This window comes from Salvia hispanica, chromosome 3 (genome assembly GCF_023119035.1).
Source record: "Salvia hispanica cultivar TCC Black 2014 chromosome 3, UniMelb_Shisp_WGS_1.0, whole genome shotgun sequence".
In the NCBI taxonomy this organism is placed as follows: Eukaryota; Viridiplantae; Streptophyta; class Magnoliopsida; order Lamiales; family Lamiaceae; genus Salvia; species Salvia hispanica.
The window spans coordinates 33,811,649-33,835,514 of NC_062967.1; the positions used below are offsets into that span (position 1 = coordinate 33,811,649).

The 23,866-nt window shown below is 34.4% G+C and overlaps 2 protein-coding genes across 4 annotated transcripts; one reads left to right on the forward strand and one right to left on the reverse strand.

Annotated features, from left to right (window-relative positions):
* Positions 1 to 590: 590 nt before the first annotated feature.
* Positions 591 to 3,358, reverse strand: LOC125212553. Of its 2 annotated transcripts, XM_048112760.1 has the most exons (6): positions 3,216 to 3,358; positions 2,844 to 3,079; positions 1,731 to 1,784; positions 1,397 to 1,459; positions 1,260 to 1,328; positions 591 to 1,176 (listed from the first exon to the last, which is right to left on the reverse strand). In XM_048112760.1, exons 1-6 carry the CDS (start codon positions 3,286 to 3,288, stop codon positions 946 to 948), a joined length of 726 nt encoding a protein of 241 aa, XP_047968717.1. In that variant the 5' UTR covers positions 3,289 to 3,358; the 3' UTR covers positions 591 to 945. The 2 variants fall into 2 exon arrangements, with proteins under 2 accessions (XP_047968717.1, XP_047968718.1); XM_048112761.1 differs by lacking the exon at positions 3,216 to 3,358 and having other exon boundaries at positions 2,844 to 3,127.
* A 13,277-nt stretch (positions 3,359 to 16,635) lies between these two features.
* LOC125212076 (probable receptor-like protein kinase At1g80640) lies at positions 16,636 to 19,897 on the forward strand. 2 transcript variants are annotated; one of them, XM_048112114.1, is made up of 10 exons: positions 16,636 to 16,931; positions 17,314 to 17,475; positions 17,565 to 17,815; positions 17,910 to 18,042; positions 18,127 to 18,187; positions 18,276 to 18,372; positions 18,447 to 18,549; positions 19,053 to 19,171; positions 19,251 to 19,340; positions 19,414 to 19,897. In XM_048112114.1, the coding sequence occupies exons 1-10, from the start codon at positions 16,766 to 16,768 to the stop codon at positions 19,561 to 19,563; spliced, it is 1,332 nt and encodes a 443-aa protein (XP_047968071.1). In that variant the 5' UTR covers positions 16,636 to 16,765; the 3' UTR covers positions 19,564 to 19,897. The 2 variants fall into 2 exon arrangements, with proteins under 2 accessions (XP_047968071.1, XP_047968072.1); XM_048112115.1 differs by having other exon boundaries at positions 17,320 to 17,475.
* Positions 19,898 to 23,866: the final 3,969 nt, after the last annotated feature.

The window sequence follows — 23,866 nt, forward strand, 5'->3', positions numbered from 1 at the left end:
CAAAAAAATCAAATGACATTAGCTTAAAATCTCTAAAATTGCAGAAGTAATTGTCGTTTTCCATGTTTGGGATTTTCGTTTTTCTCAATCTGCCAGCCCAATCACAGTTTCTATTGGGGAAAGAAAGTTTCAAATTTTCGTCATCAAATCATTTTGGTTTATTGTGATTTCTGAAACTGTAAAGAATAATAGCAGTAATAATTTCATTAGTAGGCAGTTGTGTACGAAGGCCGACATTCCTTTTTGTCTTTGTGAGTTTGTCCTTGGTATATTCAAAATTTGGATCAATCCATTTTCGTTGCTTCATAGGGAATGTGCCCAAAAAAAACAAAAGTTTATATATTAAGGACCAAATAATTCAAAAGATAATGTTATGGACCAAAATCAAAAAATCGGCATATGTTAAGGACCAAAAAGAGACTTTAGTCAATATACTTGTATAAACATAAGAGCAACTACAGTATTTTCCGGCTCAATAAGGGACGATTAAGCCGGTCCGAAGAAGGGACAATTAAACTCTCCGGGCATTCTGAGGGGTGGCCCACCTAAAAATATAACTTGATACATACCAAATTAAATGATCCTTCGGCTTCGGCTTTCTCTGTCACAAATATTTCCTTTGAAGACATAACACATAGTATCTCTTACACAAAACAGTTTACATTTTCACCTATAAAATCCTCAAGAAAAATACTACTACAAGAGAAGAAGAATTTGACATAATCTAGCAGTTAATATTTCCAATCTTGTAGTACATTGGTAATAACTAAACAAAAAGAATAGATCCCAACCACTGGCAGTTGGTCGGGCCGAGTTGGAGGTAACTGCTTCTACCGTATAACTACAATACTCTGTCCTAAAAGAGGTTAGTCTTTATCAAGTATAAATATCATTATTGTACCTGTTCTGTCTTAGTCGAGAACAGGTGCACCGTTGATGGTCTAGCTAGCTGGGCTCATCAAACGGAACGTTTAGATCAGGGAGGATGAACTTAGAACCAGATGCTGCATCAGCATTCCCGTTGCAACGAGCATTTGAAACAGACGATTGCACACAGACATCACTCCCTGAGACAACTGGTGGTGCATCACAAGCCGTTGATGCCATTTGAAGTTGTTGTCCAGAGACTGATTCCTCCGCTACGGATGTTGATTCTTGAGATGGCTGCAGATCAATCTGAACATAAGAGAATGTCATTGTCTAACATGATTGAAAGAAGTATCAAAATTTTCAAAGAAAATAAAGAAGAGTGTAATTACCTTCATCCGCTTTAGTCTCTCGTGTGTAGCCCTTTGTCTCTCCAGATTCATTCGTAAGGCTGCCATTTCCTGAAGAGGAAACGACATCGGTTATTGAATCAAAATTCATTACATTGTAGATGAAGCACGGAATATACCCTTTTTAGCTCTCTTCTTTCCTTGAGCAGTGAGCTCTCTTCGTCTTTGAGCTCTGCCAAAGTCTGTCATATACACAAGAGTGGAAGGAACACATTAGTATGGCTCATGCTCATGTTCAAGGCTACATGTTGATTAACATGAATGAGTTTTACAAATAAATAAAACTTCATACATTTGATGAAAAAGGTATCCAATGTGCATTTGAAACATCAAAATGCACATAACTATATTATTTAGACAAGTTATTTGCATCTTCCAAATCCATCCGTATACTTTGAAATGACTATTAGTACTACTATATAACATCTAACTCAAGAAACCTATTAAACTCACCTTCTTTTTTCTTGACCTCTTGGAGTTGGTCTTTTCACCATCTACATTATTACTCTGCATCAAAATTAGGAGCATCTAAGAGTCAGGCATATCTACATTGAATCGAATTTAAAGTAATATATAACTCAGAAAGAGGGAAAATGAGTATGAAAAAGCATAATCAGTTGAAGAAGAAGTAGAATAAATTATGGGCCGAAAACAACAGTTTGGTGACAAGAAAAGAAAAAGGGGGCCCCTTCACCTTCAACCACTCAATCCATTTCCTACAAATGGTATTCGCCTATTTCACGCCACCGAAAATCACACACATGCTAGTTGCTACTACTATTTTCAAACCCAATCATCCCCATCCAACTTTATCCTTCTCAAAAAAATTCAACCTTTCTTGAAGTAACAAATCGGATGATTATTTAATTACAATTGCAGCAACACCCCACGTTAACCCACTGTCTTTCAATAAATCAACCCCTTTTACAAAACCCAATTACTACTATGCAAACTTCAGGAAAAAATGGTTGTAGCAAAGCTGTCACATTCTTGATTTCATCTTAACTAATCTTGTCCTAAACACAACCTAAGTAAACCCCACCCGAGTATGCATGTGGGTTTAATTAGATATGACGCTTAACAGGTGGCATGTTGTGATTGGAGGAAAGTGTGGGACCTACCCTATTTAATTAATTAATGAGTAATTAAACCACCACTCGTCCCATTTTGCGACGCCACCGCTTTAACGGAGCAGACCTAAATTACCCAAACTACCCCTACGTGTAAATATTCTAGAAAATGAAAGAAATTCCATTTCCATTCAATTCCAAGAAATTCGGTACTATGACTGCTAGAATCGAGGGATATTTCGGTCTTATCACTAGTTTGGGGGCGAAGTGGGGAGGAAAAAAACGTGATAAGAGTGATTCAATGCTCCTCCTTGTGACGTTGAAACAAAGTGTAAGACTAATTTATTTCAGAAAATTAGTGAATTCAAAATTAGGAAGATGGAAGCGTGGTATGAGATTCGGGGCATGCAGGAGGGGAGGGTAATTTTGTGAGTTTGAGAAAAAGAAAGTGAAGAGAAGAAGCAGAGATATTCTGATTCTGGTAAATTGATGATACCTTAGATGTGGTTGAGGTGGAGAGTTTGAAGTCGTGGGAGGCGGAGGAGGACAGCGACAGGGGAGTGGAGGGGCTGCTGCGCCCAGCTTTCCTAACCTTTGACCTCCGCTGACGCACGCTCCACTCCAGCGGCGCGCGGTGTAGGCGCACCAGGAGGTCCACCACCATAGCGTCGTCGGTCATGGCGGCGTTGACCCATTCCTCGTCGGCGCCACCACTGCCCATATTGGCTGTTACTGTGAGAGAGAGAGAGAAAGATGAAAAAGGGAAACTGGAATGATGGTGTGTTGGCGAACAAGTTTTCATATTTATTTTTAGTAAAAGTAATAAATACATACTATGTGTGTGTGTGTGTGTGGTGAAGATGCTTACACAGACAAGTCCTTGTGTTGGGGGAAGGACACTTCATCATTTTCCTTTTTCTATACTCCCTACTAAATAACATATAGTCTTCTATTAAAATTGCTACGAAATAAAAATAATTATATTCCCCCACATGAGCACTGCATCGTCTCTCCATCGCCCAACACCCACACACGGGGCCGGATCTAGAAAATGTTCATTGAAGGGGCAAAAATACATGTGGGGATATTTGAAGTATTTGAGGAAGGGCATTTAAAGAAGAAACTAATATTATATTTTTTCTACAATAGATTCTATACATAGATATGAAATTTTGAGGGAGGGCATTTGCCCCTCCTGCTTGCCAATCAGATCCGTCCCTGCCCACACATAATGCCATCCCCCCTTCCGCATCACCCCACTTGTCGTCCTCCCCAACAACAAGGGGGTGCCTACGATGCACGAAACCCCCTCCCCACCCAGCACGATGACCTTATTAAATAACAATACATGTTTTAATTTTAAAATTATTAATAAGAAATATATAGAAATAATAAGTTATTGAAGTAGTGTTAAAGAAGTAGCTGCTTGTAAAGAAGTTGTATGACCGGCTATTTTTAATGTCACACATAAGTCATAAGGCAGCTATTACTATTGCCTTGTTTTCACATCTGAGGTTATTTCAGGGATTTCAGTCTGGGTGTAGGTCAATCCTCTATTTATTCACGATTTATGTGTCTTTAATAACTATTTCTGCGCTTAGAATCAACCAATTAGTGTTACATTATTGGCTGATATTAAATGCTACTGAGTAATATGCTAAATTAGATGGTCTTGAATGCACACATCATTTTTAATTTACTATGTGCTGTACTTGAATTTTGCATATATATAAATGGCACGATAATTTACCATCAATGAATAACATTCAAAATCTTTGCGACCAACAATATTTCATCTCTATCTTAAAAGTGAAATGGCTCCAACGGATTTGATTAGCGTAGCTGTATTTGAATGGCGAGTGTTGGGTGGTTTTGATTTGGGGTGCTTAGAGTTAATGTTCAAATTTCAAGAATCATTACTCTCATTTGATAGTACCATGTCATGGATGACGAGGATATTCATGATTCATATCCGTTTATTTTATTTGTGTATTTTATGAGTATTTGTTTTTGTTTGTTCAATGTCCTTGAGATTTTACTTGTTACAGCTGAGTAAAAAAAGAGAATATGTTACTAATATAAATTAACCTACTTCCAAGTGTGCATGCTTAATGCAATTGATTTAAGTTATTATATGAGATTCGTATACAAATGTTCAAAATAACAAACATTTTAATATATGTTCATTTGACTATATGTATAGGTAGTAGTATTTGTTTAGTTTTGGCTATGTGTGGTATAATCTCAAAGGTCAACCTTATTACATCTTCCTTGAAATTTAAGTATTTTTTCTCTGCGAAAATTTAATTAGCCTTTTTTACTTACAAAATTACTATTACTATCTAACATTTTACTCGGACGAAATGTAATATTTTATTTTAGAAATGTAAATATATAGTGTTTTGGAAGCATTCACTGAGTTAGGAGTATTAGTTTTTCATTATTATTACAAATATTTCCTTTTTTTATGAGCACACGTAATACACGGATTGGAGATACAAAGGATAACAATAAAACAAATAAAAATGAATCACTATTTAGCTATCCCTTTCGGCCGTTAATCCATAAAAAAAAGTAACCCGCTGCTAAATATTTTATCAGAAAAAATTGTGAAAACATGAAGTGCGATTGTGAAAAATTGTGAACAATATAGAGATATGTTTATGTCTAATTAACGAAAAGGGTATGGAAAAAGAATAATCATGATGGGAATCTAGAAAAAGATGATATTTCCGCTCAATTACTTCAAAATTCTAAAATGGGACACCACTTCCACAGATGCGTTGCCTTGAATCAAAATATTGTATGTCCCACTTAAGTCTTGTAGCATTTTGGTGCCGACCCACTTTGTACATATATTAAATAGCATCCATACCTAAGTTTAGGGTGGAGAAGAAATGAATCCACAAATCACAATCTATAAATTCAAATTCTTTAATTCAGAATAATTCTTTTATTAGGAACACCCAATTTTTGAATTACGATTTCATTGCTTTTTATTTTGTAAGAATTGTATCATAAATTGTTCATGCAGCACATTGACATACACGTGGATATCGAAAGTAGTGGATTCACCAACATAATTTGATCTAGTGTGGGAAACATGTAACACGAGTAATTTTTTATTTTTTTTTTGCTGTTGAGGCATGACCATAAGATTATGGTCCGTTTATATTTGTTTACTATAAATATTATTGAATGTAAACCCTTATTGTAAATAGGTCATAAATACAACTCTCTTTAAACAACAAAAGTCATAAATACTGTATATAGTAGTAGTAGTAGTAGTACCATATCTAGTTGTGTCCTAGTAATATTGATAATTTTGTGATCATGGATTGATTCTAAAATATTGATGACATCTCATGATAAGAATAACTGAGAATTAACTAAAGTATTATATTTGAATTATAGAACGTCCAATTCTTACTTTTTAGATATTTTAAGGTGAATAACATAGTTGGTATGTTAATAACTTAATCCTATGCGAATAAACATTGGACAAAATTATCATGCAGTTGGTATTGTTTCTGCGAAAAAAACTGACTTCTTTATGTAGTTGACCACTCTATAATTAAATTCAATTGGTAGCTATTGATCAATGTTAGGTTCTATCAAATCCTATTTACGATTCATTAATTCCCAACTAGAATTTAGTAGTCACAACTCACAATTAAGATAAACGTGTGATTTTGATAAATCCACCTTTAACGTGATCTAAACCTTGTTCCTAGTTTAAAAAATGGAACTTTGAAGCATCATATTAGGGCCTAGTTTTAGTCTACCAAAAGAAAATGAATTTATTATTTTGGGCAAAATCATGAAAAATAAAATTTAGACTCTATTATAAATTTGGGCTAGTAAATTTCGGCCCAAGGATTTAAAGTTGTTGCATGTACAAGGTAGGGATCAATTCCCTTGCTATTTGGTCAAGGATATTGGACGAATCCAAGACAAACTAAATTGTACTACTAGTATTTATCTAAGTTGAAATATATTTTTACAACTGTAAAGAGTTTTGTCTACTACTTCTAAACACACTTTGTCCTCAAACAATTCAATTGGGCTCTGAGCCCTGATGAACCGAGGGGCTTGGCGTTGGGCCCATGTGATGCTTTATATATTGGGTTGCATCACATTTGGGCTCTATGCTTGTTGGGCAATTTAGGACTCACTTTCTTACAGTAAGTTTTGAGTTTTAATTCTTTGCTTCATACTATTAAACTTCGAAATGTATTAGTATAAGTTTATACATAATATAATAATATATTTAAGGGTTGAAATAAAATTAACAACAAAAAGGTTTTAGCTATTCTTGAACTCCAATGAACTACTATCATGACCAGTTAAAATCTAGTAATATAGCATCCTTATCCTCATCAATGACATCATTATAATATAAATCTCGTGATGTAACAAAAGGATATGTGTATAGCCAACTACTTGAAATTACTGAAAGATTAATGTAAGCTAATTAAATGTATAGTGATGAGTGATAAAATAGTTTAAATGAATAAGAGCAATTATTTGCCTGTTACACTAATTCTCCACCGGTCACTTAATATATTCACATTAACAACTAAAAATTAGTCTATTATACTATACTATAAAGTTGCACAACCTGCAAATGAAACTTAAAACTTGGAGAGTTCAACTTTATATTTTTTTACAATCCTAATCCAATATAGATAATCAAGCCAGGTTGAGAAATTCTCTTTTTATAAGACGAGATACGCACAAATAGTGCTATTGGATTTAGCGTGTCATCCCCAAATACTAATTACATTTAATGATTTAACCCATTAAACATGTTTAATAAATGTTGGAAAACTAATGAGGGATAATTAATACACATATTAATTAATCTCGTAGCTCTATTATTATGACGAACTTTTATTCATTATTTTTCACTCACTGAGAATCAATTTAATTAGGAAAAATGAATATATCAAGATCATCTATGCAGTCCTTACATCGATTTTGTATAATTTAATTTCCCGAAATTAAATGCTCCGTCACCTCTGCGGCCTGGTCAAACTAAACCTTTGATAAGATTTTAACACTTTTCTTATATTCAACTAATTTCTAATGGTCCATGTTTCCAAAACTTTTAAAAAGTTTTCTTTATCAACTTTTGAAGTATGATTGTTACAATCACTTTAGCTTTTCCCTTTTCACTTTCCTACTACCCTTAGCATTAAAAAGCATACAATTTTCGTTAAATTTAGGCAGGATAACTTTAAAAAGAGAAAATCCATTTGGCATTTTGGCCATACGCCATACATTAGGCACTACAAAAAAAATGCTAGTTTGCAAGCACAACATGTATTTACTAGGGATATATTTAAAATCTAAGAGTTATATAATGAATTTTACTAAATAAATTCAACTTCATTATCAATAAAACCTAAGTTCTTTGTTTTATGAAGCAGTAATAACTAGTACTCCCTCCATCCAGCTTTAAAAGTCCTATTTAGTATGTTATGATATTTTTCGACTCGGCCTAAGAGATAATTAGATTCTCCAAACTATTTGGAGGATTAGCGGTCAGCCACCCCATCCTGTTCCTCTAGCTACGCCGGTGATGTAGCCTAGTAGATAAATGTACATATATTAAATCGATACATTCGAGAGTGCCGTTCAATTTCAGGGTAAAAAATCAAATAAATTAACCAGCAACAAAATAATATGAAGAGATACTAGCATTTCATTTTTCTATAGTACATCTTTTTGATAAAGAAGTAGCAAGATCTGAGTCTTTCCAGTTTCCACTAATACTGATTTGGTGAAGCATCTTTAATTTGTCCCCTTCTGCAAACCAGTTGGACAATCATATAATGCATTATGCATAATATATAGAGATACTATATATTTAATCCAGCACTAGATTTATGGTCAAATTCAATAATTACACTATTTTGTCGCCCACATTATTGACCTAAATGTGTACTGGATCCTATAAATGGTATAGGATTTGGGTGTTGGACATATATACTCTTTCCGGCCGCCATTTATAGTCTCATTTTGATTCGGTACAGGTTTTAATAAATTATTTGATTCTGAAAAGAAAAATGGAAAAATAAGTTAATGGAATGTGGATCCTACTTTTATATATTAATTTTATAATAGAATATGAGTGTAATGAGTTTGATGAATGATATGTCCATTTACCTAGAATGGAAAAATGTAAATGAAACTTTAAATCGCGGACATCCCAAAATAGTAAAGTGGGATATTATTTCACAGGCCGAGGGAGTATATTGTAGTAATATTAATACTGCTACTACTACTATTTTATTTCATCTTTTGTTGGTTTGTGAACAAATTTTCTTCACATGCATGCATTTCGGCTTCGTCTCCAACGAGGGCAAGTAATGTGGTGGTTGGTTACGTTGTTATGTATGCAATCATTTAGTTTCTTTATTATTGAGACACTTTTTGTAAGTGTATTGTTTATTGATTAAATAATAGAGCTAACGTTTGTAGAAAAGTGACTACTAATAAACTTACGAATTAGGTACCTATTTATTTATCTCTTGAGTATATTATATATATATCGAATACTTTATTAATTCGTCTATATCGGACTATATAATTATTAGCAATAAATATTAATGTAATTAATTTATGTTATATAACGGCTGAAATATATTGAGACACCTGTAGTAGTATAATATAATGGAATAGGTAAGTTATATACTATATGTGTGGCATAATTCGTATTCAGCTTTATATAATCTTTTATTTTTGTACTAGTATAATTTTGAAATCTACTTATCATTTGTGGTGAATTTGACACAGATATTACAAACCATAGGATATGAATTAATAGGTTTAGATAAATAATTAACCATGCATGTCGTATGCCAGAATAAATAAATGTCGTAAATCCAAATATTGCTTATATAAATGTACATAGAAATTAAGTGACATTAGGAGAGATGTATAAATTAAGCGGGAGAGAATTAATTAATCATACATCACTGTCAACATATCTTACTTGATGCATAAATTAATTAGTACTACTAGTAACTAGATACTACCTCCGAAAATTTGTCCCATTTTTCTATTTTCATCCGTCCCCTAAAATTTATCCCATTTCACTTTTACTATTTTTGGTAGTTAACCTCATATTCTACTAACTTATTTCTACTCACATTTTATTAATAGTAAAGACCAAAATTGGTCCTGAATATATAGTCATTTTACGTTTTTGGTCCTAAACATTATCTTTTGGATTTTTTGGTCCTGAACATATGAAAATTTGATCATTTTGGTCATCCGTCAACATTTCCGTTAAAAACTAACGGTCAACGGATTTAATCCCGATTTTGACCAAATTAAACTTTTAATTCTGAAATCTTTCTCCCTAATTAATTCCCTAATTATTTCTTTTACTCACAAATTCAGACTCCAAAGACTCCTTAAACGCGAAGTGAATATACCCATGACGTCCGGCAACACTTTCCTAGCCAAACCTTTATGCGTCCTCGCCGGTGGCGCTGCCACCGCCGCATCCACACAGTCGTCCACCATATCCTTCTTCCCACTCACTCCCGGGCTAATTCATCAACATCGAGCGGCGGAGGAGATGGAATTTCTTGATTTTCCGGCGGCGAGGAAATTGGGGGTTTGTTGTGGCGGGCCAATTTGTCCCTGCGCTTGGTCTTGGGGGAGTTGTTGAGAGACTCGCCGGAGTTTAGTGGTCCTCGAAGGCTTCGATGGCTTGGTGGATGAGCTCGCGGTTGGGGGAGGAGTTCCAGCGGAACCAGAAGCTGGTGTAGTAGTGGAAGCAGTCGAAGAGGGGCGGGGAATTGTGGCGGCACTGCTTCTTGTGTGGGGGGGAAGGAGGGATTGGTTGATTGGAGGGATCTGGTGGACCTCTCGCTCTTCCAGAGAGAGAAAGGATACTAGAATGAGAATGGCGGCGGGGAGGAGTTTGAGGAGAGGGAAGGTGTCTTCTGTGTTGGTCGGAGAGGAAGGGGAAGGAGATGAAGTGAGGGGGGGTGGACCTTGCCTTTGTTTCAAAATAAATTATTTTGAATAATTAGTAAATTAGTTATTTGTATAAATAATTAGGGAGTAAAATTTCAGAATTAAAAGTTTAATTTGGTCAAAATCGAGATTAAATCCGTTGACCGTTAGTTTTTAACGGAAATGTTGACGGAGGACCAAAATGATCAAATTTTCATATGTTTAGGACCAAAAAATCCAAAAGATAATATTTAGGACTAAAAACGTAAAATGGTCATATATTCAGGACCAATTTTGGGCTTTACTCTATATAATTAATATATAAAAATAGGACCCACAATTCACTAATTTTTTCAACTCACCTTTCATTACATTTCTTAAAATCCGTGCCGGATCAAACTGGGACAAATTTTGGGGGATAGATGTAGTAACACTTTTTGGCATCATTGCATTCTTGCACTACTTCGTTAGGAAATGTAAGCTCTCTAATAAAATTGTTTTGGAGAAATTGACTGAAAGATAATCTAGTTTGCTTAAATTTCAGTTTATAATGTAATTTATTAAATTATTTGAAAAATCCAAAAATTTTGGATTTATTTAAAATTATGTAATAGAAAAATATTTAGTAAAATTGTGAGTACTACTATATTACATCGAAAATCATATATACACGATGTCACAAATGAAGAGTAAATAATGTACTTATCTTACTATGGTCGAAAAAAACTTATCAATACTTAAGTAAGGATACAAAAATTGAGACGCCATTACTAGCATTCAAATTTTTTTAAAATAACCATAAAGACGCAAAAAAAACATCCCTAAACTGAAAACAAATTATCATAACCTTTTATTTTTTAATGACACTTCAATTTGTGTCCCTAATTTTAGTTGGGAAACCAACACTAAAAACACTTTATAATAAGTTGATAGTATAGCTACACATACAAATTAGCATCCTTAATAAAATAAAAAAACGTCCGTGGCCTTTTTTTTAATGATTGTTGAGTAAAAGATGTGTATCTTACTGCAATCGGTTTATAGTTGAATTTATTTATTGAAATTTTAGATCCAACGCTTACGGGAAATAATTTTTTTTGTAATAGTTACAATATTTCAATTTTATTTAAATACTTTTAATTATATAGGGTCTAAGGCCATCCGCATCCCTGTCTCTTATCCGTCTCTTAACCGTTTCATCTCTTCATTATTCATGGGTCTCACTGTACTTTTCAGCTCATATCTTAACTAAAAGACAACACCTGCATCCATCCATCTCTTAACCATCTCATCCCTTAACTATTCATTCAATTTCATTTTTTATTGTTATTTCCAACAAATTCAATTAATAAAAACACACTTCATTAAATAAAATAAAATTACAATTTAAATACCTAAAAAAATAAAAAAGACATAATTTAAAAAACTAGAAATTACAAATTGCACACTTAAATTCAAAAAAAAATGGAGGCAAAGAAGCAGAAGAAGGAGTTCTCTAGTGACAATCATCTAACGATTGCCAAATTTTGCCCAAATGTGCTCTATTAGATCCTCCTGGAGTTGGGCGTGGACGGTAGAATCACGTGTCCTTGCCCGAATAGACAACCGCTCTTGCAAAGACGGATGCACTCCCCTTCGAGGCGGACTACTTGCGGTTGAGCTTCTCGAGGTTTCAGGGTCGAACCAATTTCCCGCCTCAGGTCCTTCGTTGGCGACAATCATGTTGTGCAAGATTATGCACGTATACATGATGTCGACCATATTCTCCATAAACCACTGTCGAGCCGGGGCTTTGATAATGTTGAATCGAGTTTGGAGAACCCCGAACGCTTTATCCACATCCTTGCGAGCAGGCTCTTGCTTCTGCGCAAAAAGAGACTGCTTTTCGTTCGCAGGCCTGTTGAACGTCTTCACGAAGGTTGGCCACTTCGGATAGATGTCGTCGGCAAGATAGTATCCCATTTTATACTGGCGATTGTTAGCGATAAAGTTGATGGCCGACGCTTTACCATTCAGAACTTCGCTGAAGAGGTCGGAATTGTTGAGCACGTTGATATCGTTGTTCGAGCCGGGGACCCCAAAATACGCATGCCAAATCCATAGCCGGTAGTCGGCGACTGCCTCGAGTACAACGGTGGGGTGGGTGCCTTTGTGGCCGCTCGTGTATGACCCCCTCAACGCTACAGGGAAATTCTTCCATTGCCAATGCATGCAATCAACACTCCCGAGCATCTCGGGGAATCCGTGCACTTGTTCGTGAAGTTGGAGCAGAAACTGACAATCCGCGGTGGTTGGCTTCTTCAGAAATTCGTCGGTGGCTGCCCGGACGCTTTTGCAGGAGTTCAACAAACAAAGTCTCCCAGTGGATTCTCCGACGTGCAGGTATTCGTCGAACGAATCCGACGTTTGTCCAGTAGCAAGCTGATGGATCGCTGCAGTACATTTCTGGAGCGTCGTGTGGCTAGGACGACCAACAGTGTCGAACCCTTCTCCGAAGTACTCTTCCTGTGCTGCCAATGTACTCGCGATATGCAAAAATAGCGCGCGTGACATACGGAAACGGCGACGGAGGTAGATATCTCCCCATACCGGGTTCGGACTGAAGTAATCACGTTCCAACCTTGCGGCGACTTCCTCCCGGTTACGATGGATGTAAGTCCGGGGTCGCCTTTGAGGAGGCGCGGCGGCTTCCTCCTCCCTACGTCGATCTTCTTCTAACGATTCTTCCATTATTCGACGCATTTGCTCAAATGGATCTATAATGGATTAAATTTGGGAGAAGAAAAAAATAAAGGAATGATTTTATAGAAGTGATTGGAGAGGAAAGAAAAAGAGATGAGAGAATAATAGATGTGTGTTTGTGTGTAAAATGGAGAATGAGAAGAGTATTTATAGAATAAAAAAAAATAAAAAAATTTAAAATATGACCGTTGAACGGTCATATTACCTTTTTTTAAAAAAAATGAATTATGATGTCATAATTCTGACACCCACTCGCGGGTCGGCGAGTGGGCGTCACGCCATCCGCCAGCGCGCGTCACGTGGCGCCGCGCGCCTGTCTCGCCAGCTCGAGGCCGGCCTCTCCGGGACGCGTCACGCATCGAGACGGCTCGTCTCGTCGGGATGAGATGCATCCCGCATCGCCGTCGACGAGACCGAGACAACATTTGCGGATGCCCTAAGATAAAAGCTGTTGCTGTAGATTGTAATATTTAAATGATTTTTTACGTCACAGTCTGCTATATTCAAAAAATTCGTTGCCGCTTTAAATGGTGTCGGTGCAATGAATATCGATGATGTGATCCATGCAAATTTGTGCTCACTATGCCATACAATACAAGTCATGTTTTTCTTTGTAACACATCACAATAAATAAAAGGTTATTTTCTTCTGCTAATTATGTTGGATAAGCTGTCTCAATCTTATTCCCAGTTTATGCAATTTTGTCTTTATTTTAAGCGATGTGCTTATTATATTTTTTTGTAATATATTGAAAATCAAATTACTTTCAGCATCTAATTTTCTCAATTATTGAAATTTTAAATAGTGTATTAATTTTAAATTAGATTGTTCTGTCTAATCTTAATTATAAATATAAGCGCACTAAAACAACTCCACGAGCTGATACTTTTATTATTAAAATCAATACCTCGCGCATAATTTAACTCGTGCGTTTTCGTTGATAAAATGAAGATATTTTTGTAATGATTCTTCTCATGAGAAGATTAGGCCGTTATTAAGCACAAATAAACTATACTCATAATAGTATGCCATTTGATGTGCTAGCTCAAGTAATAGTGAATAAACTTCGGACTCGTTCGATTACCATATTAAATTGTTAATAAAAGTCCCTAATCTTATTTCTCGTTTAATTAAATTTTGTTTAAGTGAATACATCTTAGCCTGACTCTATAATACCAAAATTATACTATATTAGAGTAGTATCCTATAATCTAATCTTAGTATTATAAAATGTGAGTCAAGTGATTTAGTGGAATGTGAAACCTACGTACTTAACATTTATGATAAAAGTGAAATGTGACTCTTATTGTAGGATGGACCGAAATAGAAAAATGTGACTCTTATTGTCGGGCGAAAGGAATATTAAATTTTAATAAATAATAAAAAAATATATTTAGTTAGATGACATTTTTATCTTTAATTTCTTCAATCATAGTAGTATTGTAGTGAAACATGAATGAAGCAAAACTATCTCAAATATTACAAATTAAATAGTTTTGACCTTGAGTATCCTAAGATTATGATTCAATCCATGGTAAATAACGGATTAGCCTATTTAATGGAGTACTCATATTGGATAGCATCTGATCCGATCCAACAATTTTAAGATATCTCAAGACTATTTAAATTTTAAGATTTAAGATTATTTTACTTTATTCATCTCACTAAAAATACTAGAATTGAAAATTAAAGATAAAAATGTCAATCATTTATTAAATTTAAATAGTTTCATATATTATTAAATCATGAACTGATAATAACTTTGGTTTATCGGTCCAATTTTCAAAATATTGATATTAACCACGTCTCACAACCCCAATAAACATTTTTCCACGATATCAATCCACATAAAATTTGTTATCAAGCAAAACATAAAAATCACCGCTTTTAGAAATTAAAAAAATCGTTTGAAAAACCACTTTGATATAATTTGATGCCTTGATGTATAACTAGAAAATAGCCGCTTTACTACTGTGAGTAAAAAAAATTCTCACCTAATTTAAAATAAATAACGATATAGATTATGCATATAAATATGAATCTAATTTCCTTCCAAGAACAGTGCAATTATTTGATTCTGTTAAATTTAGTACTAATACCTAGGGGTGCTTAAACGGTTTTCCGGTTCTTGGTTAACCGGAATCGGAACCGGAACCGACCGGTTAATTGAGGAATCGGAACCGAAAAATCCGGTTCCGGTTCCGGTACCGGTTCCAACTTTTTAAATAACACCGGTTCCGGTTCGGAACCGGAACCGACCGGTTCCTAACCGGGAACCGGATTATAATTCAATTTTATTTTTTTTATAATTTAATATACTAAAAAATCTAATTTATTGAACTAATTTTGAATTGAAGTAAAATAGTTTGAAACATTTTGTGATTTTTAGATTTAAATGTTTAATCTGTGATACTTTGAATCTACAATTATTTCCCTAATTTATTTTTTATGAACTAACTACAATGAGTAGAACATCATAAGTTTGTTTTTAGTTTTCAAAAGAACTTATACAAATACAATATCATTTCATATGATATATTTATTACAAATTTATGTAACAATTCATTTAACATACGATTTTAACATATTTGTGAGTAATTTATTAAGTGTTCCGGTATAAACCAAATAGTCACAACAATATCAATTAGTATTGGAAATTCCAATGAATACTATGTTTAGCCAAAAAAGGGAAAATGAAATTCAATTTTAAAACTCATTTTTTTAAAAAAATATGCTAAAGTTTAGAACTCCTATTTTTGTATTAGTAAAAAATTGCTAACATAAACTAGTCCGACCCGACCTACTACACTTGGCATCACTCTTATCCATATATGAATATTATTGTATTGTTGGTTTGTATTTTGTGTATTTATTTTAATTCTTAGGTATTATTTGTTATAATTCTAGATGTTGGATTATTATTTTTTTAGTATTGAACTATTTAAAATTATAAATAAATTCGGATTAAAATTACACATCGGTTCCGGTTCGGAACCGGAATCGACCGGTTCCGATTCTTGAATTTATGAAAATTTAAAACCGGTTAACCGGTCAACCGATCCGGTTAGAACCGGAACCGGCCGAATAAGCAGACCTACTAATACCGTGGTCAAGACTCGAGCTTTTTCTTTGCTGTCCATCCAGTCAATCGTTTTTACTTTTGCCTTTATATTGTTACTATTGTAATTTGTAAATGATTCAAAATGCAAAACCTTTCACTTATTTTGTTGCAGTAAAAATCCAATATAAATAGAAAAAAAACTACTAATACACAACTCCCACCGAACTTGGTTTTTCACCCATTTTGGAATGAATTCATCTCTCTTAAACATTAGTGAATATATAAATTTGGATTTCTCTCTTTTTCTGTCCAACAACCATCGCATACAACGTGACCTTCGGTTAACTATAAAGAAGAAATAACTGCCACATGATTTGTAGTGTAATTGGCAGCTGTGTTTCCTTTTGTGGGCAGCAAAAAGGAACCTCATTGCTTTTACTTCACAAATCTTGTTTCTATCCTTTGTCCCCTTTCTCTCATTTATAACAGACCACCACCTTTAAAGCATTTCAAATTTGAATTCCGCTCAGTAGTCAGTATCAGACAAAACCCACATAACTTTGGAAATAAATCCCATTTTCCCTTTTCTCCCCATAAATCTCTTTCGAGAACAATTTGGAGAAATAAGAATAACTCAAAGAATGAATATTTTGTTTCTGCTGCTGCTATCAATTTGGGTTTTGAGTTTTCCTGCACTTTCTGTTCCAGTTGAGGTGAAGCCCGACCCTCCTGCTTCTGACCCGGTTATTCCCACTGAAAAAGATCCCTTTTTTAACAACTCTTCTGATCTGGGAGCACATTCTCCAGGTAATTTCCCTTCCCCACACATTTTTGTTGCTGTTTATTTGAAGTATTGTTTGGTTCTTCTTGGGAATTTGGATAGCTAGATTAGATAATCATGTTTGCATCTGAAGTCATTACTCTGTAGCATTGTGCAGCTTTTTAGGAAAGGTGTTCTAAAGCATGATGCTAAACTAATTGGGATGTTATTTAAATGCTTTTCCCTTTATTTTAATTTTATCTTTAAAAAAAAATCTCCTTTCTCCAATTTTTTTGGATGAATTTTTGGGTATATTTGGAGGTAGGAGGTGGTGGTTGATGATTTTTATGTGCTGTTTCCTTTTTGTTTTTATTGGTATGTAGTATTTGCTATTTGGTTCTATAATCCCTCTATTTATGGAATCATAAGTTGCAGAAGTGAATCTAGTTCACCACCAGGATTTAAACAAGAAAATCCTTGTCGCCCTCGTTGTCTCTTCATCCCTTCTTGCTGTGATATTGCTGCTGTTATCTTGTTTCTGGATCTTCAGGCTCAGGAAGAAATCCAATGAAAAAAGCCACCAAAAATCAGGTTTCTTTTCACTTGAATTGATGGAGTTTCATTAAGTTTTTGCGAAGCTTTTGTAGTAGTATAAGTTTTATAACTATATGCATTGACAGATGGTGCAAAAGGCATCTCATTTGGTCCGATTCTGGACAAGTTCCCTTCCATGAGAATTGGGGGCAAGAAGGGCTCCATTGCTGCAATCGAGTACGAGTTATTAGTGAATGCTACTAACAACTTCGATGAAGCCAATATTCTAGGCGAAGGTGGGTTAGGCCGTGTGTACAAAGCTCAATTCAATGGCCAATTCCATGCAGCTGTCAAGAAAATATATGCTGGTGGGCTCGAAGCTGAAAGAGAATTCGAGGTATATAACATAAATGCCGTGCTTTAGTCTTTCACGGACTTTGTTTATGATTAGCTGATGTTCATTACTGCGCATGTCTCGTCTTTACATTCAGAATGAGGTTGAGTCACTGCGTCAAATTCAGCATCAGAATATAGTCTCGCTTTTAGGATATTGTATACATGCTGAAGCGCGTTTTTTAGTTTATGAAATGATGGAGAATGGATCTTTGGAACTCCACTTGCATGGTAATCTTTATTTTTCCAAAATATGGTTTGCAGTATGAAGCTTTCGGTTTATACCCCGATTCACGTTCTTGAATACTGCCTCAGGACCTAATAAATCAAGATTGACATGGCATCTGAGAATGAAAATTGCCCTGGATGTTGCTAGGTATTGATGTTGATTCTTGATTTTGCAAAATATTTCCATTTCCTCGTATGTTTCCTGATGCTAGCGAGCTTCGTTGATTATTATCCAGAGGATTAGAGTACCTCCATGAGCGATGCAACCCTCCCCTGATCCATAGAGACCTCAAATCCTCGAATATTCTTCTGGATTCCAACTTTCATGCCAAGGTAAGTTGGTTTGGCTATAAACTCATACAGTGGAAACGTTACGAATTCATTAACTGATTCCCATTTTGGTTCAGCTTTCTGATTTTGGCCTTGCTGTTACGGAAGGGCACTCGAACAAGGCCAACATCAAGCTTTCCGGAACTTTGGGTTATGTAGCTCCTGAATACCTGCTGGATGGTAAGGGCCATTCCCAATTCTCTCAATCTGTACGGATTAAAAATTAATAAGATGGTGCTTCTCTGATTCGTTTGCCGTTTTAGTGCTGCTCTGATATCCCCTGCAAGACCATTTGCTTTTAGAGGGAAACATATTGTTGTTGGAAAGTTACTCCAACAACAAAATCAATGAAAATTCACCATAGTAACTTTATTGCATTCTAAGAATTGCTGCAATCTTCTGCTTTAAATGAAACAGAATAATGTTCCTTTAGAGGAAGGCTAATTATGAGAGATGAAGTTTGATAAACCCTGAATAACATCTTTGTTATGAACTAATTGCAACCAGGGTAGAAGTTAGTTTTCCATGTCGAAATAGATTGTGCAAAGTTTGATATCGTTGTATTGTTGTAAATGCATAAACATTCGTACCTAAAACTAACCTTGGCTTTGTTTCTGAAGCTACTTTTGCATGAATAAAGTTTGAAATTTTGATGCTAGAAAGTTCTTGCAACAATCTTGCAGGCAAGCTAACTGACAAGAGTGATGTATATGCATTTGGAGTGGTTCTTTTGGAGCTTTTGATGGGAAGAAGGCCGGTCGAGAGGGTAGCTGAAGCTCAATGCCAATCTATAGTCACCTGGGTAAAAGCTTGTTCAAAATTGCTACAAATATGTTTACGAGTCGCTGTTCTAATATACTTTTACCATCTTCAACGAGCAGGCAATGCCTCAGCTTACTGACAGAATGAAGCTCCCAAATATCGTCGATCCGGCCATAGTAAACACTATGGATTTGAAGCATTTATATCAAGTAAAGTTCTTAAACAATCAGTCAACTCCTAAAAACTTTTTTACCATATCTCCGAATTTTTGCTATATACCAGGTGGCTGCCATAGCTGTTCTATGTGTGCAACCTGAGCCGAGTTATAGACCACTGATAACGGATGTCCTGCATTCCTTCATACCGCTAGTGCCTGTAGATCTCGGTGGATCACTGAGACTGATGGATCCTGCTGTTTCGACCTGTCTATAGCTATACTTTTTTGATCGGCTAAACTAAGTCATAAAAGCTTGCTACTCGATACACACGATTGAGGATTAGTATCAGCAGGAAGGAGGTTTTGGTTCGGTTTGTACAGCGTGTAAAGTGGACAAAGACAAGAATGTATTGCTCTATCGCGTCTCAAACGAGCAGATCCGCAAACCTGAGCCGCGTAGTTGGGACCTCTCTATTATCAGTAACTGCACATTTGCTGTGTGTCATTTTGAAAATGGAGTTACAAAGGTTGTATATTGCCAACATCAGGGCATTAATAATGTCAAAAAGCATATTCTCCTAATAATGTTCATTACTTATTTACTGGTGACACGAGATTTAATTTCTTCAACTTTGTTAATTCGAAGATTTCGTGTTTTCTCATATCCTTATCAATGTTGAAATCCCAACATAAGGCAGTATTGTAGTAACAATAAATGAGTTCCAAAAGGCCTCTATTAATTTTGAATTTTGACAACGAATATGATTATTTGAGTCTAAGTGTCAGTTCCAAACTTGTGAGACATTTACTACAATAATTGACTATTATTATTGAATGAGAATGTTTTAATATTAACTAAAAAATTATTAAAAAATAGGGTATTTATTTTTTTGAATAATAATAAACAAAAACAAATATGAGTATTGTGTATGAGAAATATATATTGTGTCACGTCAAATACTCAACATTTTAGTGCCCTAAAAAATCCGCTCATCCTCATTTTCTCATGCCACGTTAGTATTTTATCTTCCAGTCCCAACACCTACAATAGCATCCTAAATTATGCCATAAAAATCCACCCGACTTATTTCACCACCATTTCATTTTTTTGGGTTATTTAAAAAAATAAAATAGCAAAATAACATAAATTAAAGGCAATAACAAAACATAGTAGTACTTAATTTTTTTTAAAAATTACTACAAAGGAAAAAAGCATATGAAATAAAAACTTAGTATAATAAAGAAACAAACCAGAACAATTGAATCTCAATTGCCTGGTCCGCGCCTAGAATTTTTTCACTCTCTGATTGTTCGCTAAGATCGGATCCTCGGAGATGTCGACCTAGCACCAAGCCAAAAGCATTGACTTGTCGGGGGTGTAATTCTTACGAGTGGATAGCTGAGACATCTCCGGCACTTATGTGAAGGTTCTTGAAGCTTTACATGAGACACTGTTGCAAGATTAATAGTGCACTCCTTGATACATATATCATCTGTATTTCTTGTGCTTCTTAAACTACTAAAAACATGATTATGAAATGAAAATGGCTCTCTTTGTTTCTCTTTTTATTTGTTCTTGTTCATCTGTTTTCCCAATATGTAGATCCCAAAGAAAATGACATATTCTTTGTTATACAGAATGCTTGATAGTTGATTGATAGAGTAGCTTTTTCATTTTTGTTTTTTCCCTTCCTTTTTGCATTATTTTTTAAGAATCATCACAAGAACTTTGTACCGGATTTGAGTTTTTGTATGATTCTCTAATCTATCCGGAGCATTAACATTCCATTATACTTGTATCTAAAAACATCCAATTTGAGATTACGAGATAGATATTGTTGCTTCAAAATATATGACATTTTTAAATTTTGTTTTTCTTAGCTGTAATGACATTGATGCAACATTTATTGTGGTCGTTATACGACATTTCAGATTGGTCTACCTATACCTATTCATGTATTCCATGACTAAATAGTTAGAGCACCCGTTAATCATGCATTAATGACGAGTGCCACAATTGTTTTTAGTCAATCATAGGTTATTGGAAAATGAACTAAAGAAGTATATGTATCTTTAAAGCGATTGTGACATTAATGTATTACTTGTGTGACCGGTGGGGAAGCACATTTTTTAAATAAAGTAAGGCCATTGAAGAATTTTTAAATAGAGTAGACTAGGCCCCCACTCTTGTCACATTGCACTTGCTCATTTAATCATCATATATAAGTGATGTTTTGACTCTCACGCCACCATTTATCATCAAATAACATACTAAGCCACAGTCTAAATTCCATGTTCAATACAGGAGGAATGATTTTTTCATTTATTTTTCCTTCCAGTGATGATTATCTACTTCTTCAGTTATTTGTTTTGAATCTTAACTAGATGGGACTAGAATTATAGAAAATAAATCAAAGTCTAAAATTAGTGTTAGTCTAAAATAAATCAAAGTCTAAACCCTAAAAATTAGCAATCAACTGCGTTCTGGACCAAAACGTATTGTCTAGGATCATAAATTAACACACTTAATGTGTAAGACCAATTTTTTTTTTTTTTTTTTCTGCAAATGTCGGTTGACCGTTAGTTTTCTTATAGAAATGTTAAATATGTACCAAAACATAATTATTTACTAAACCATAAACTCACTTAATATATAGAACTAAAAAGTATTTTTGAGAGAATGTATGAGAAATTTTTTGATGTTAATCTACAAAATGTTAAGATAATATCACAATTAAGTTCTAAAATATTGTTTATTTAGCCAACATATATACCACGTGTCACTCATTTGTTTGCTACTTGGATTTCTCATCACCCAAACAGGGCATTGGGATAAGTCGAAAGTGTAAATTGCCAATATGATTATACTAGGAAAACTTGACATTGAGTCATATAACTGGAGAAAAACTGTATATTTGGCCTACATATTTAAAATAATCAACCACAGACAAAATCAGTTCTAATCTAGTAGGGTTGACTAGTACTCACATATACCTAATCATACTACTTTTATTCGCTCACTTACTCCTATATATTCCTCACTACGGAGTATTTCTTTAAGATAATCCCACTCTAATTATTCGGTTGAATCACACCTGAATTATTTTTTTTTTATCTCTATGAGTATTGAATAGATTGTTTATTAACATTGACAAATTTTTAATACTCCTATGACTGTAATGTGTTTTTATGAATTCATACCAGATTAACAAGAAAGAGATATATTAAAAAAATTAAATGATACCGTTATACCATCATAGGCCGACACAATGCATTTATTGTAAGAAAATTTGAAGTTATTTTTACACAAATTTCGTGCTTAAGCCATTGCATGCTAGGCGTGATTAAGAACTTTGAGGGGGGTCAAATATAAGAATAAATCAATTAATGTTCGGTATGTAAATTCGCATTTGATTTATTTTGAAATCAGAACAATTCAATACTAGGTGCTACTAATTTATAATTGAATTTTAAATTAAAGTTAAATCAGATAATGATGAGAATTTAGACGCAAATACTTATTTCTATCACTGTTATACATCTTGTGATAACAATAATAGGAAAATATATATTCCAAATATTTAGTTTACTGCGAAAATACCTACACAACAAATAGAGATATTTTGTGAGGCATCATATTCATATTGGCGCGCCGAAAACAATGAATGCGCACCGAAAGTAGTTTCATCATTTTAATATCTGTTGGTATATTATGATATACAGATTAATGTCCGTTGGTATCTTGGCACCAACTAATCCATCCACCGTAGGCATATATGAGTTTATTTATTATCATAGACCCACTATTGTCGGTATATATGTACGAGTTTATGACTTTTTTCAACCCCGCAATAAAGGGACACATAGTTTGCAAATAATTTAAATGGATTAAATTATACTCCCTCCGTTCCATAGTAATAGGGGCGTTTTTCCATTTCCGTCAGTTCCATAGTAATAGAGTCATTTCTTTTTTTATTAAAAGTCAACACATTTTTCCACATCTACTTTACTCTCTCTTACTTTTTTCTATCTTCATCTCTCTACCTTTATCATTTTTCACTTTATTCTCTATTTACTTAATTCCACTAACACAATTTTTCTTATTCTCCGTGCCGAAAAGTTTTGCCTCCATTACTATGAAACGGAGGGAGTAAGTACATACTCCCTCCGTCCCAAGGAAGATGACCCATTTCTTGGGCGGCACAGGATTTTATGCAACTTTATTTTGTGTGTTGAGAGGAGAGAGTAAAGTAAGAGAGAGATAATAAAGTAGAGATAAATGTGTTTCCATTTTATTTTAAGTAATGGGTCATCTTAATTGGAACAAACTAAAAAGGAAAGTGAGCCATTTTCAATGGGACGGAGGGAATACTATAATTTCGACAGATCTAAGGATCCTAGCTAGTGAAGCTAGGATCTAGCTGACAACTTGTACTTCATATTTCATTTAAACGAAAAATATACTAGCTTCACTGCATCTCATTCCATTGGTTGACCAACACTATAAGAAAAGAATTTCCAAGGATGTTTTTTTATTTAATTATAATGTTAATTTATGTCTCTAAATATAACATCGAC

Excerpts from the sequence above, each read along its gene's own strand:
- LOC125212076 (XM_048112114.1), top strand. The coding sequence starts at position 16,766 with ATGAATATTTTGTTTCTGCTGCTGCTATCAATTTGGGTTTTGAGTTTT. Across the intron at positions 18,188-18,275 it reads ATTGCCCTGGATGTTGCTAG|AGGATTAGAGTACCTCCATG; the intron begins GTATTGATGTTG and ends ATTATTATCCAG. Across the intron at positions 18,373-18,446 it reads ATTCCAACTTTCATGCCAAG|CTTTCTGATTTTGGCCTTGC; the intron begins GTAAGTTGGTTT and ends ATTTTGGTTCAG.
- LOC125212553 (XM_048112760.1), bottom strand. The coding sequence starts at position 3,288 with ATGTTATTTAGTAGGGAGTATAGAAAAAGGAAAATGATGAAGTGTCCT. Across the intron at positions 3,080-3,215 it reads CAACACAAGGACTTGTCTGT|TAACAGCCAATATGGGCAGT; the intron begins GTAAGCATCTTC and ends TCTCTCTCACAG. Across the intron at positions 1,785-2,843 it reads CCACCTCAACCACATCTAAG|AGTAATAATGTAGATGGTGA; the intron begins GTATCATCAATT and ends ATTTTGATGCAG.